The sequence below is a fragment of the Leucoraja erinacea genome, chromosome 31 (genome assembly GCF_028641065.1).
Source record: "Leucoraja erinacea ecotype New England chromosome 31, Leri_hhj_1, whole genome shotgun sequence".
NCBI lineage: Eukaryota > Metazoa > Chordata > Chondrichthyes > Rajiformes > Rajidae > Leucoraja > Leucoraja erinaceus.
Genome location: NC_073407.1, coordinates 369243 through 385007, shown reverse-complemented (window position 1 = coordinate 385007; position 15765 = coordinate 369243). Strand labels below are relative to the sequence as shown.

At 47.8% G+C, this 15765-nt stretch overlaps 1 protein-coding gene across 1 annotated transcript in view; it reads right to left on the bottom strand.

Annotated features, from left to right (window-relative positions):
- Positions 1-8065, bottom strand: part of LOC129711787 (equilibrative nucleobase transporter 1-like) — a 33941-nt gene extending 25876 nt beyond the window's left edge. The window contains exons 1-3 of the mRNA XM_055659722.1: positions 8044-8065; positions 7784-7957; positions 4064-4183 (exon numbers count right to left, since the gene is read on the bottom strand). Coding sequence (XP_055515697.1) covers positions 4064-4183; positions 7784-7957; positions 8044-8065 — 316 coding nt within the window. The remainder of the gene's footprint in view (positions 1-4063; positions 4184-7783; positions 7958-8043) is intronic.
- Between the last annotated feature and the right edge of the window lie 7700 nt (positions 8066-15765).

Sequence of the window (15765 nt, the reverse complement as noted above, 5' to 3'; positions counted from 1 at the left end):
ACACAATATTCTAAATGCGGTCTCACAAACGTCTTATTCAACTGCAACATGACCTCCCAACTTCTATACTCAATACTCTGACTGATGAAGGCCAAAATACTTTTTGACCACCTGATATACCTGCGACACGACCTTCAAGGAACCATGCAACCATCAACCATTCCTCTGCCCACCTGGCTAATTGATCTAGATCCTGCTGCAATCTCTCACAACCATCTTCACTATCTGCAAAACCACTCACATCTATATCAGCAAACCAGCTAATCTTGCCCTGTTCTGTGACGTTTCACAGCGTGCTGGAGTAACTCAGCGGGTTAGGCTGAGTATGGAGGTTGGGAGGTCATGTTGCAGTTGCAGAAGAAGGTGGTGAGGCCGCATTCAGAGTATTGTATTCAGTTCTGGGCACCATGTTATAGGAAAGATGTCATCTGGAAAGGGTACAGAGAAGATTTACGAGGATGTTGCCAGGACTAGAGGGCCAGAGCTATAGGGAGAGGTTGAGTAGGCTGGGACTCTATTTCATGGAGCACAGGAGGATGAGGGATGATCCAATAGAGGTGTATAAAATCATGATTTGAATAGATATGGTTGAGTCTTTTGCCCAGTAGGTTATTCGAGGAACAGAGAACATAAGTTTAAGGTGAACGGCAAAAGATTTAATAGGAATCTGTGGGGCATGTTTTTCATACAAAGGGTGGTAGGTGTATGGAACAAGCTGCCAGAGGAGGTAGTTGAGGCGACAACTATCGCAACGTTTAAGAAACAGTTAGACAGGTACATGGAAAGGACTGGTTTGGAGGGATATGGATCAAACGTGGGCAGGTGAGACTAGTGCAGATGGGACATGCTGGGCCGAAGGGTCTGTTTCCACACTATATCACTCCATGGCTCTATCTATCTTTCCCTCTCAAACACATTCTCCTGCCTTCTCCCCATTACCTCTGACACCCGTATCAATCAAGAATCTATCAATCTCCTCCTGAAAAATGTCCATTGACTTGACCCCCACAGCTGTCTGTGGCAATGAATTCCACAGTTAACCACCCTCAAGGACTTAAAAAATTCCTGCTCATCTCCTTCGCAAAGGAATGTCTTTTAACTCTGAGGCTGTGGCCACTGGTCCTAGACTCTCCCACAAGTGGAAACATCCTCTTCACATCCACTTAATCCAGGTTTTTACCAGGCTGGGACAGACTGCAACAGCTTCACACCATGTCCCAAAGCTTGTGTCCTGTCCTGCATCACCCAAGGCAGCGGAGACATTATAGGAGAGGGCAAGCACCGTAACAAAGTAGCTCACGATGGTTTGGGTAACTTTCATGAATGTCTATGCATGTCACATCATGAATATTACTGAAAAACGGTCTTGACCCGAAATATAACCTCCAGAGATGCTGCCTGACTCACTGAGTTACTCCAGCACTCTGAAACGTCACCTATCCATGTTCTCCACAGATGCTGACTGACCCACTTAGTTACTCCAACACTTTGTGTCTATTTTCCCTTCACCCATCTGCCCAAGCCCACTCTCCCCCCTCCTTTCCTATGTTCCTTTCCACCCATAAACCTCTCTGCCTTTACATTTCACTCCTCTTTCAAATCTGCTTTACTATCTACATGCATTTTTTTTCTTCACCTTTTAGTCATAGACTGATGCAGTGTGGAAACAGGCCCTTCAGCCCAACTTGCCCACACCGACCGACATGTCCCATCTAAACTAGTCCCACTCACACGGGTTTGGCCCATATCCATCAAAATCTGTCCTATCCATGTACGTGTCCAAAATGTCTCTTAAACATTAGGATAGTCCCAGCCTTAACTACCTCCTCTGGCAGCTCGTTATATACACCCTTTGTGTGAAAAAGCTACCTCTCATTCCTGTTAATTTCTGAAATATTGGTCATAAATTTGGATCAAAAATGCTCCAGAATAAGGCTCAGAATGCATCAGAGAGCATCTAAGAGCTTCCAGGGCCCTTAAGCGGGCCCTGGACCCTGGCATCGAGGGACTTCACGCTTCGCGCTCATGATGTGCGCAGCGCGCACACTATTTCACATTAAAATTTTTGTAATCCTGTCATGCCACCCCCCTTTTTGGAAACCTTCGTACGGGCCTGATATATAATAATGAAACACTCTACTCAGTTCAGCTTTCCCGTATTCCAGATAATGAGGCGCACAGTGAGTGTGAGAATATGAGTGAGTTTAGGGCAGTGTTTAGACGAGTTTGGCCCACCAAGTCCACGAGGGCAACCGATCATCTGTCTATTCCATATTCCACTGTCTTCGCCACTTCCATGTCACCCCCCTTTCTAACCCGCTCCCTACCTACTAGGGATATTTACAGAGGTAATTTAACCAACAGACTCACGTCTTTGTGATGTTGGATAAAATCTGAGCATCCGGAGCAAACCCACGTCGTCATGAAGAGTGGTCAAACTCCACAATGACAGCTCTCGAGGAGAGGATCGAACTCGAGTATCTGACGCTGTGAGGTAACGGCTCAAGCAACTGCGCCACGGTATTCTGGACAGTAAACGGTGGGAGAACATGGGAGTGTGTGGGAGTCGGACACGACAGAGAGTGTGAACGTGGGGGGGGGGGGGGGGAGCCGGTAGGGGCGGGAGTGAGTGAGGGAATGTGAAAGAGAGAGGGTGTGAGTGAGAGTCCGTTAGCGGAAGTGACAAGACAAGGTGTGGGAGAGCGATAGACGATGGGGGGGGGGGCGACGGTGAAAGAATGACCAAGCATGTGTGAATATATTAGAATTTGAGAACAGGAGTCAACATAGAACATAAAACAAAAATAAATCACAGCGGAAGAACTGACCCTTCGGCCCATAATGTGCGTGCTGTACACAGTCAAACTGAATTAATACCATGACATACGCTTATACGCCTTCTTTCCCACTTTCACGTTACCACTTATAGCTGTGGACTTGGACCCCAATATTCATCTGGAGAAAATGCAGTGAAGTTTCTCGCCCGAACGCGTCACCTATTCCATTTCTCCACAGATGCTGCCTGACACTCGGAGTCTCTTCGTCATTTTTTTTTGTCTATCTTCGGTGTGAACTAGCATCTGGTTAATTCCCCTACAATGCAGGTAAAGGTCTTGCCAACATTTTCCTCACATTCAACCTATAAATGACAGCGCCTCACCGTTACTGGGATTATACTCCATCTGTCATTTCTCTGCCGATAGTGTAGCAGACGCGCAGCCCCTTGTCATACATTCACAGCCTTCCTCACAGTTTGTGGCCCTAGCAACTTTGGTGTCATCTGCAAGTTTTAGTCCAAGTCATTTATGTATATCTCAAACAACAGAGGCACCCGCACATATCACCAAGGAACGCCGCTGCCCATCGACCTCCAGCTGGAATAATCCTCTTTCATCAAAATCATCAGACACCGTGAGCAACACAGGCAGAGAGAAATGGACATTCTATCAACAAACCAGACGGCCAGAGTGAGCTTGAACGTCGATAAGGCGACAAAATTATATTTCTGTCACGCGAACCTTCAGAGGTCAGCGAAGTGAGTGCAAAAGTTGGGGCGTTATGTTACAGTTGAACAAGACGTTAGCGAGGTCGCAGCTGGAAGAATGTGCTCAGTTTGCGTCACCGTGCTACAGGAATAATGCTAGCACGATGGAATGTGTGCGGAGAAGATTCCTATCAATGTTTCCAGAGCTCAATGGCATGCGCTACATGGAAGGATTGGGCAGGCGAGGCCTTTATTTCCAAGATATAGAGATATAGAGAGTATAGGTTTGTGGTGAATCCGAGGAGCAACCTTTTCACATAGTGGGTATCTGGAACCGGATGTCACATGATGAAGCTAAGCTAGGCAAATAACAACATTTAAAATACACTTCGGCATGGAGAATAAATATTTAGAGGGCATTAGGCCAGACACGTGCAGGTAATATTAACCTAAATCTTGGTCGGCAGTGACGAGTTGATCGGAAGGGTCTGTTTCTGGGCAGTACTATTCGATTTATTCCCAACTAAGTGAACCGCACCGTGATCCCAAGTGTGATCCCGCTCCCCACTCCAGTATTACCTGAGGCTGCATTCAAACCCAGTCCCATCAATTTGTGCCTGTCCAGTATTAGTCCGTTCCAAGGAGCGCACAGAACAGCAAACAGCTGCGTGAACGCAAAGGCGTTTGTAAACCTGCTGACTGAAAATGACGTTAGAATTAGTGAGACATGTTGCCGCGGGCAGGAGGGATGGAGAGAGGGAGAGGGGAGGGGTAGAGGTTTTTTGTCAGCAGCGTGTCTGTTTTTTCTACTTTTTTTAGTATGTTTTACAGTATGTTTTTGATGTGTCTCGATGTGTTTTGTGGGGGGGGGGGGGGGGGGGGGGGGGGGGGGTGAGGGGGGGAACCGCTTCGGTCGCCTCCTCCACGGAGAGGCGACTTTTTCCAGGTCGCCTCCCCCGTGGCCTAACAGCAAGGATCGGCGCGGCCTTTTCCCGGAGACGCGCCCGGGGCTTCAGCGGCGAGCGCAGTGCGGACTCGGCGTGGAGCGGGCGAGCCCTCGCTGGAGGGGAGCGCTCCATGGTCTGCAGCCGCGGTCTGCAGAGCTCCAGCTGGCGCGGCGTCTGCAGCCCAGGATCCCTCGTGGGTGACCCGGGGGGGGACGAAGATGCTCCGAATGCCGGCCCGCGGCCAACTTCTACTTCGGTCCCGGCGTGAACTTACCACCACCCCTGGAGGGGAGCTTCGACCGCCAGCCCTGCAGTCTGCAGTGCTTCTGGCTGCGGCGCGAATTTTAAATCTTCGACCGCCGGCCTGTGCCGCGGTCTCCGGTGGAGAAGAGCCGATCCTGGACTTACCTTCACTTTTACCTTGTCCTTTATCATCTGGACGCCCGCAGTGACGGCTGCGGAGGGTTGAGGTCCCGACCACGGGGGAAAATGGAGGTGGACTGGCCAATTTATGTGCCTTCCACCACAGTGATGAATGCTGTGGTGGATGTTTGTGTTACATTTTAATTGTGTTTGTGTGTTCTTTATCATTGTACCGCTGTTGACAAATTCATTTCACTTGCACTTTATGTGCAATGTGACGAATAAAACTGGTTGATTGATTGATTGAGGGAGAGAGGGAGATGGCAGATAGCAGAAAGGGAGAAAACGAGAGGGTGAGAAAGAGAGGGCGAGGGAGAAAGAGGGGGGGGGAAGAGAGAGAGGGAAGATGAAAGGGAGATTGAGAGAGAAAGGGAGAGAGGGAGAGACTGCGATGGAGAGATTGAGGGAGAAAAAGAGAGGAAGAGGGCGAGCGAGAGAGAGATGGGTGGGAGGGAGATGGAGAAAGCAATAGACATCCCCAATCAGTACCCGTTCCTGCCTTCTCCCCATATTCCTTGACCGCTATTTTTAAGAGCCATATCTAGCTCTCTCTTGAAAGCATCTAGAGAACCTGCCTCCACCGCCCTCTGAGGCAGAGAATTTCACAGACTCACCACTCCCTGTGAGAAAAAGGGTTTCCTCGTCTCCTTTCTAAATAATAATAATAATAATAATAACTTTATTTGTTAAACACCTTAAAAAACAACCAAAGCTGACCAAAGTGCTGTACAGAAAAAGAAAATAAGCAAGACATCATAAAACAGGCAGAACAACAGAACATACAGCTAACACGAGGCGCATAAATTACATATGAAAATCCAAACGATAAATTAAAAGACATAAAACATGAGTAAGAGCCACGCAGCAAAACCAAGCAAATAAAGTAAATAAATAATTCGACACCTTACTGGACTACAAAGGCCATGGAGAATAGATAGGTCTTCAGGAGTGACTTAAAAACAGCTAGAGAAAGGGCCTGTTTAACGTGCAGAGGCAATTCATTCCATAATCTCGGAGCCGACACAGCAAAGGCACGGTCCCCTCTGAGCTTCTGCTTAGTTTTTGGCTCAATCAGGAGCAGCTGATCATCTGACCTGAGAGAGCGGGAGGGAGTATAAGGGTGAAGAAGCTCAGATAGGTAGGACGGGGCAAGACCATTTAGGGAATGGCTTACTGCTTATTCTTAAACTGTGGCCCCTGGTTCTGGACTCCCCCAACATCAGGAACAAGTTTCCTGCCTCTAGCGTGTCCAAACCCTTAACAATCTTATATCTTTCAATGAGATACCCTCTCATCCTTCTAAACTCCAGAGTGTACAAGCCCAGCTGCTCCATTCTCTCAGCATAAGACCGTCCCGCCATCCCAGGAATTAACCTTGTAAACCTACGCTGCACTCCCTCACTAGCAAGAATGTCCTTCCTCAAATTAGGGGATCAAAACTGCACACAATACTCCAGGTGTGGTTTCACTAGGGCTCTGTACAATTGCAGAAGGACCTCTTTGCTCCTATTTTCGATTCCTCTTGTTATAAAGGCCACCATGCCATTCGCTTTCTTCACTACCTGCTGTACCTGCATGCTTACTTTCATACTGATGAACAAGGATCCCCAGATCCCGTTGTACTTCCCCTTTTCCCAACTTGACGCCACTTAGATAGTAATCTGCCTTCCTGTTTTTGCTACCAAAGTGGATAACCTCACATTTATCTGCGAGAGATAGGTGGTGAGATTGAGTGGGAGGGAGTGGGAGAGCGAGCGTGAGGGGGAGAGAGAGAGAGAAGGAAAGAGATAGGGAGTGAGAGAGAGAGAGAGACGGACAGCGAGGAAGGAAGGGATAGAGAGAGAAGGAGGGGGGGGGGTGAGGGGGAAAGAGAGGGAGGGAAAAAAGAGACGTAAAGAGGGAGGGAGGGAGAGAGATGGGGAGAGGAATTGGGAAAAAATGAGAGGGAGAGACGGGTGAGGGAGGTAGAGAGAGTGGGAGCGAGAGTGAGGGAGGTAGAGAGAGTGGGAGAAAGAAAGGGGGAGGAAGAGAGTGGAGAGGGAGGGAGGGTGAGGGAGGGGGAAGAGTGACAGAGGGAGGGAGGTAGAGAGAGGTAGAGAAAGGGGAGGGGAGGGAGAGCGAGAGAGGGGGGGTTGAGATAGAGTGAGAGAGATAGTGGGGGGAGACGGGTAGTGGGAGAGGGAGGGCGGTAGAGGTAAAGGAAGGAGGGAAAGAGAGGGAGAGGGAGGGAGATAGAGAGGGTGAGGGCAGAAATAGAGAGAGATAGAGAGACAGACAGACAGAGAGAGACAAAATGGAGAGGGAGTGTGGAGGGGAGAGTGGGAGGAAGAGAAGGCGAAGGAGGGGAGGGAGAGGGTGATAGAGAGAGGAAGAGGGATAGGGGAGGAGAGAGACGGGAGAAAGAGGGAGAGATAGATTGAGAGAGGGGGAGAGGATGGGTGAGAGAGAGGGAGACGGATGGAGAGGAAGATGGAGAGGGGTGAGAGGAAGACTGGATGGAGGGAGAGCGGGAGTGAGTGAGGGAGGGAGGGAGAGAGAGGGCGAGGGACAGAGAGTGGGAGTGGGAGTGAGTGGAATAGCGGGGGAGGGAGTGTCAGAAAGTGAGAAAGAGAGAGAGAGCGACAAAGAGAGGGGGAGGAAGGGAGGGATGAGGAGAGGGAGGGAGGGGAAGTGGGAGAAAGAGGGAGAGGGAGAGATAGATGTAGAACGAAGGAGAGGGGGAAGAGGAAGATTGAGAGGGGAGAGCGGAAGACTTGTATGGAGGGAGAGCGGGAGTGAGGGATGGCGAGGGAGGAAGAGAGGAGGAGAGGGTGGATGGGATGGAGGGAGAGAGAGACGAAGGAAGAGATGGAGGGTGTGTGAGCGAAAGGTGGAGGTGGGGATCTGTCCCTCTCCCCCCCACTCCCCTCACCCCCCCCACCCCCTTCACCTTGTTCGGGATCAGCGTTCGTCATGAGGTTGAGCAGGGGGTTCAGAGTGCCGATGAAAATGGACGATCGCAGCTGAAGGAGCGAGGTCCAGAGCAGGCTGGCGAGGAATGTACGAGAGATAAGGCAGCTCCGGAAAGAGGGGACTTCCTCCACGTTCCCGTTGATATGTGGACCTGCAGCAGGACCGAGAACCACCCACGTGAAAACGGGAGACAAGCGGCGCGGTGAAGAGCTCACGGCTCGGGCCTTTCACACGAACCTCTCTTAGCTGCATCGCACATATTCTCATTTCACAGCGAAATCAAAATGACTGACGTAAACTTAGATGCGTTCATTTGAGTAGAAAGAAGGGACTTTAGATACTGGTTAAAACGCGAAGAGCCACAAAGAGCTGGAGTAACACAAGGAGTCGGGAGACATCACTGGAGAACATGCTTTGGCAAGGTTTCAGATCGGAACCATTCTTCAGAGTGTAAGATTGCAGACGCCGCCACGGATGACCATCGAAGAAACATAGATTTAATTGCAATCCGAGGGGCAACATTTTTTCACCCAAAGGGTGGTGGATGTATGGATCAAGCTGCCAGAGGAGGTAGTTGAGGCTGGGGCTATCCCATTGTTTAAGAAACAGTCTGATAGGTACATGGATAGGACAAGTTTGGAGTGATATGGACCAAGCACAGACAAGTGGGACTAGTGTAGCTGGGATATTGTTGGCCGGTGTGGGCGAGTAGGGTCCTTGTATGTTGGACTGTATGTCACTGTACCCATAGTTCAAGGTGTGGACTCCTATACATCGGTGAGGTCAAACATAGACTGAGCCATCGTTTCGTTAAATACCTTCACTCAGTTGGCATGGACCTATCTAATCTCCCATTTGCTAAACATTTTAATTCCCCTTCCTATTCCCACACTGACCTTTATGTCCCAGGCCTCCTCCATTGTCAGTGAGGCCACGCGCTAATTGGAGGAATTTTCATTAGGTGAGAAATAATATTGTGTAGGCTAATGGGACTGAAGGATGATAAATCCCCTGGGCCTGATGATCTGCATCCCAGGATCCTCAGGGAGGTGGCTCTAGAAATAGTGGACGCATTAGTGATCATTTCCCAATGTTCAATGGATTCAGGATCAGTTCCTGTGGATTGGAGGATAGCTAATGTTATCCCACTTTTCAAGACAGGAGCGAGAGAGAAAACGGGGAATTACAAACCAGTTAGCCTGATTTCGGTGGTGGGAAAGATGCTGGAGTCAATTAATAAAGAGATAATAATGGGGCATTTGGATAGCAGTAAAAGGATTAATCCAAGTCAACATGGATTTATGAAAGGGAAATCATGCTTGACTAATCATAGGAAATAGTTGCAGGAGGAGGCCATTCAGTCCTTCAAAATCATCTGGAATTTTTTGTGGATGTGAATAGTAAAATGGATGAAGGGGTGCCAGTGGATGTAGTGTATCTAGACTTTCAGAAAGGCTTTGATAAGGTCCCGCACGGGAGACTGGTGACTAAAATTAGAGCACATGGTATTGGGGGTAGGGTGTTGATATGGATAGAAAATTGGTTGGCAGACCGGAAGCAAAGTGTAGGAGTGAACGGGTCCTTTTCAGAATGGCAGGCAGTGGCGAGTGGAGTGCCGCAAGGCTCGGGGTTGGGGCCGCAACTGTTTACCATATATATTAATGATTTGGAAGAGGGAATTAGGAGCAACACCAGCAAGTTTGCGGATGACACAAAGCTGGGTGGCAGTGTGAGCTGTGAAGAGGATGTTAGGAGGTTGCAGGGTGACCTGGACAGGTTGAGTGAGTGGGCAGATGCGTGGCAGATGCAGTATAATATAGATAAATGTGAGGTTATCCACTTTGGTGGCAAAAACAAGGGGACAGATTATTATCTCAAACGGGGTTAGGTTAGGTAAGGGGGAGGTGCAGCAAGACCTGGGCATCCTTGTACACCAGTCACTGAAAGTTGGCTTACAGGTACAGCAGGCAGTGAAGAAAGCTAATGGAATATTGGCCTTCATAACAAGAGGATTTTAGTATTGGAGTAAAGAGGTTCTTCTGCAGTTGTATAGGGCTCTGATGAGACCACATCTGGAGTATTGTGTACAGTTTTGGTCTCCTAATTTGAGGAAGGACATCCTTGTGATTGAGGCAGTGCAGCGTAGTTTCACGAGATTGATCCCTGGGATGGCGGGACTGTCATATGAGGAAAGATTGAAAAGACTAGGATTGTTTTCACTAGAGTTTAGAAGGATGAGGGGGTTCTTATAGAAACATATAAAATTATAAAAGGACTGTACAAGGTGGATGCAGGAAAAATGTTCCCAATGTTGGGCGAGTCCAGAACCAGGGGCCACAGTGTTAGAATAAAGGGGAGATCATTTAAGACTGAGGTGAGAAAAAGCTTTTTCACCCAAAGAGTTGTGAATTTATGGAATTCCCTGCCACAGAGGGCAGTGGAGGCCAAGTCGCTGTATGGATTTAACAGAGAGTTAGATAGAGCTCTGGGGGCTCATGGAGTCAAATAGTATGGGGAGAAGGCAGACACGGGTTATTGATAGGGGACGTTCAGCCATGATCACAATGAATGGCGGTGCTGGCTCGAAGGGCCGAATGGCCTCCTCCTGCACCTATTTTCTATGTTTCTAACAGCATCTTTTTTGCATTTCTTTAATTCATTGTTCTATAACTATCTACATCATTGTCTATATCTCTTCTTTCCCTTTCCCGTGACATTCAGTCTGAAGAAGGGTCTCGACCTGAAATGCCACCCATTCCTTCTATAATGAGATGTTGACTGTCCTATTGAGTTACTCCAGCTTTATGTGTTTATCTTCACATTTAACCATCATCTGCAGATGTCCTTCCTCAACATTACACTTTACAAGTTTCTTTTAAATGAAACTGTTATACTTGTCGCAACTAGTTGCTCTAGCAGCTCGTTCCATATATCCATCAGCCTCTGAGGAAAAGCTTTGCCCCTCAGCTTCCTATTAAATCGTTCCTCTCTTACTTTAGACCTTCGTGCTCAGGTCCTTGATTCCTATACCCACCAATTCCACAAGTGGTTTCATGCACCAATAACATCATCATTCAACCCTCTGCTCTACAAGGAATAAAGTCATATCTTTCCCAAGCTGTCCCTGTGGTTCAAGGGATGTAATGATGAGGCTCTATAAGGCGCTGATCAGGCCGCATTTGGAATATTGTAAGCAATTGTGGGCACCGTATCTGAGAAAGGATGTGCTGGCTCAGGAGTGGGTCAAGGGGAGGTTTACAAGAATGAACCCAGGAATGAGCAGGTTAACCAATGATGATCGTTTGTCAGCACTGGGCCTGTACTCGCTGGAGTTTAGAACAATGAGGGGGACCTCATTAAAACATACAGATTATTGAAAGGCTTGGATGGAGTGGATGTGGAGAGGATGTTTCCACTAGTGGGAGATTCTAGGACCAGAGGTCATAGCCTCAGAATTAAAGGACATTCTTTGAGGTGGAAATGCTTTAGTCAGAGGGTGGTGAATCTGTGGATTTTTTTGCCAAAGAAGGTTGTGGAGGCCAAGTCAGTGGATATTTTTAAGGCAGAGATACTGTAGATAGATTCTTGATTAGTACAGATATCAGAGGTTATGGGGAGATGGCAGGAAAATGGGGTTAAAGGGGAGAGATAGATCAGCTATGATTGAATGGCTGAGTAAACCTCCTGGGCCGAATGGCCTAATTCTACTCGTATCACATGACCTTGTGGCCTTATTCACTGGAGTCCTGCTAACATTTTCGTGAATGTTATCTGCATGGATCTCTGGTTATCATCATTTTCTATACTTCTATCATCCCCACATCCTTCAGCGCTACAGTAAAATGAAATCCAAGATTTTCCAAGATCTTATACGTTATAGCGCCCTCCAATCCAGACATCATCCTGGTAAACCTGTGCTTCACTATTCCTGTAATGGGTCTACAGAAACTGCTTGCAACACTCCATATGTGGTCTGATCAAAGCCTTATAAAGCCCCAACGTGACTTCCTGACTCTTAAACCGAATTGCCAGACCTATGATTGCAAACATTCCTTATGCTGTCTTTACCACTATTAACTTATGTTGCCACTTTCAGGGATTTATGTACCAAGACCCAAATATCCCGAAACATCAATGCTGTTAATAGTCATGCAATAATTGTTGATTTACCCCATACGTTTGAGTTCTCAACGTGCATCACCTCAGACTACCGCGGAGTAAATGCCATCTACCCGATTCTATACCTGATATATCCCGGCGTAAACATTGACAGTCATTGAGTATAGGAGCAGGGAGGTTCTACTGCAGTTGTACAGGGTCTTGGTGAGACCACACCTGGAGTATTACGTACAGTTTTGGTCTCCTAATCGGAGGAAATACATTCTTGCCATAGAGGGAGTACAGAGAAGGTTAACCAGACTGATTCCTGGGATGTCAGGACTTTCATATGAAGAAAGACTGGATAGACTCGGCTTGTACTCGCTAGAATTTAGAAGATTGAGGGGGGATCTAGAAAGTTTCAACAAATTCTTAAGGGGTTGGACAGGGTAGATGCAGGAAGATTATTCCCGATGATGGGGGAAGTCCAGAATAAGGGGTCAAAGTTTAAGGATAAGGGGGAAGTCATTTAGGACCGAGATGAGAAAATCATTTTTCACACAGAGATTGGTGAATCTGTGGAATTCTCTGCCACAGAAGGTAGTTGAGGCCAGTTCATTGGCTATATTTAAGTGGGAGTTAGGTGTGGCCCTTGTGGCGAAAGGGATCAGGTATGGAGAAAAGGCAGGTACAGGATACTGAGTTGGATGATCAGCCATGATCATATTAAATGGCGGTGCAGGCTTGAAGGGCCGAATAGCCTACTCCTGCACCTATTTTCTATGTTTCTATGTTTCCCCTCACCTTGAACCGATGTCCTCTGGTCATCGTTTTCATTACTCTAGGCAAAGGATTCTGTGCATCTACCCGATCTATTCCTCTCATAATTTTGTATACCTCTCTAAGATCTCTCCTGATCCTCCTGCTCTCCATGGAATAGAAATCCAGCCTACTCAACCTCTTCCTATAGCTCACACACTCTAGTCTTGGCAACATCTTCGTAAATCATTTCTGAACCCTTTCAAGATTGACAATATCTTTCCTAAAACATGGTGCCCAGCACTGAACACAATATTCTAAATGTGGTCTCACCAATGTCTTATACAACTGCATCATGACCTCCCAACACTCTGAATGATGAATGTCAAAGTGCCAAAAGCCTTTTTGACCACCTGCGACTCGGCCTTCAAGGAACCATGCACCTATACTCCTAGATCCCTCTGCTCTACAACACTTGTTCAACGTCCCAAAATGCAACACCTCACACTTCTCTGTATTAAATTCCATCAACCATTCTTCCGCCCACCTGGCCAATCGATCCAGATCCTGCTGGAATTGTTCACAATCATTTTCACTATCTGGAAAACCACTAACTTTTGTATTATCAGCAAACTTGCTAATCTTGCCCCGTATGTTCTCATCCAAATCATTGATGTAGATGACAAACAGTAACAGGCCCAGCACCGAACCCGAGGTGCACCAACAGTCACAGGCCTCCATTATGAGAAGCAATCTTCCACCATCACCCACTGCTTCCTTCCATGGAGCCAATTTGCTACCCATTCAGCTATCTCTCCTTTGATCCTATGCGATCTAACCTTCCAGAGCAGCCAACCATGCGGAACCTTGTCAAACGCCTTACTGAAGTCCATGTGCACAACGTCGATAGCTTTGCCCTCATCAACCTTTTTGGTCACGTCTTCAAAAACTCAATCAGATTTGTGATACATGACCTCCCACGTACAAAACCATGCTGACTATCCCTAATCAGCCCATGCCCATCCAAATACCTGTATATCCTAACCCGCAGAATTTACCAACTTCTATTCCTCAGTAACATTCCAACTACAGATATTAAGCTCACCGGCCTATAGTTCCCAGCATTTTCCCTGCAGCCCTTCTTGAAATGGGGTACGACATTTTCCACCCTCCAGTCTTCTGGCACCTTTCCTGTATTTAAGGACGACTCGTAAATTTCAACCAGGGCTCCCGCAATTTCCTTTCTAGTTTCCCACAATGTCTTTGGATGTATCAGATCATGCGCTAGAGATTTGTGTACCTTCATACACCACAGTACCTTCAGTACTTCCTCGACGGTAACACTGCCTGCTCTCAAGCCACTTCCAGTGACTGCTCCAATTTCCTCCATTCTACTGTTTTCTCCTCGGTAAATAAGAAAACTCTCCTGAACACTTTTGAGTAATTGCACTCCATGTGAACCCCTCACGCTATGATTTACCCAGTCTATATTGAGAAAGTTAAAACCCCCTCCTGCAACAACCTTATTTGATCTGCAGCTATCTGCAATCTCCCCGCACATTTGTTCTTCAAATTCCTGTTGACTATTCGGGGGTCTGTAGTACACCCCCAACAAGATGACCATCCCTTTCTTGTTCCCCAGCTCCACCCATACAGTCTCACTCGCCAAACCATCCGTAATGCCACCACTGAACACTGCCATGAAATCCTCCTTACCCAACAATGCAACCCCCCTCCTCTTTTTCCTTCAACCCTGTCGCTCCTGAAGCTCCTGTCCCCCGGAACATTGAGCTACCAGTTCTCCTTTAATCAGGTTTCAGTCATGGCTACAAGTTCCAGTTGCTCGTACCTATCCATGCTCTGAGATCATTTGCCTTACCCGTCAGGCCCCTTGCATTAAAATACATGCAGTTTAAACCAACCCTCCATCCTCGCTCTCCACCTTATTCTGTCTACTAACCTTTCCCACACCACCCTTTATACCAACTTCTAGCCTATCACATGCCTCTGTCTTGCACGAGATCCCACCCCCCAGCCAATCTAGTTTAAACCCTCCCGTGTAGCATTAGTAAACCTCCTCGCTGGGATGTTGCTACTCCTCCAGTTTAGGTGCAACCGTCCCTTTTATATCGGTCACCCCTGCCCCGGAAGAGATCCCTATTATCCAGAAATCTGAATCCCTGCCACCTGCACCAACTCCTCAGCCAGACATTAATTTCCCTTATATTCCTATTCTTACCCTCACTAGCACGAGGTACTGGAAGCAATCCTGAGATCACTACCCTGCAAGTCCTGCTTTTCTACCCAATTCTGTAAATTCTTTTTGCAGAACCTCCTTCCTCGTCTGACCTATATCATTTGTGGCAATAACCTCCGGCTGCTGCCCCTCACTCTTGAGGATGCCGTGCAGCCACTCCGAGACGTCCTGGACCCTGGCACCAGGAAGGCAATGCACCATCCTGGAGTCTTGCCTACTGCTGCAGAAACTCCTATCCGCATCTCTGACGATGGAGTCTCCCACCATTATGACACTGCCTGACGTCACATTTCCCCGTTGAGCCTCGGCACACAGTGCATGAGTTTGAAAGAGGTGCAAGTGCCTAATGTGAAAGGACATGGCTCCTGTACAAAGTCGAGGGAGGAGATATTGGGACAGGTGTTGCATCTTCTGCGGTTGCAAGTGATCCTACCTGGGGAGGGGGTTGTTTGGGTAGGAAGGGATGAATTAACTAGGGAGTTGCGGAGGGAACGCTCGTCGAAAGGTGAAAAGGGGTGTAGATGGAAGATTTGACTAGATGTGGGACCCCGTTGGAGGTGGCGAAAATGTCGGAGGATTGTGTGTTGTATGCGACAGCTGATGGGGTGAAAGATGAGGACCAGGGGGGCTCTGTCCCTGTTGCGACTAGGGGGAGAGGGAGCGAGGAAAGAGCTGTTGACAACATGTATGAGGGCCTAATGTATGATGGAAGAGGGGAACCCCCATTCCCTAAAGAAAGAGGACATCTCGGATGTCCTGGTATGGAACACCTCATCTTGGGCGCAGGTGTGGCATAGACGGAGGAATTGGGAGTTGGGGATAGAGTCTTTGCAGCAAGCAGGGTG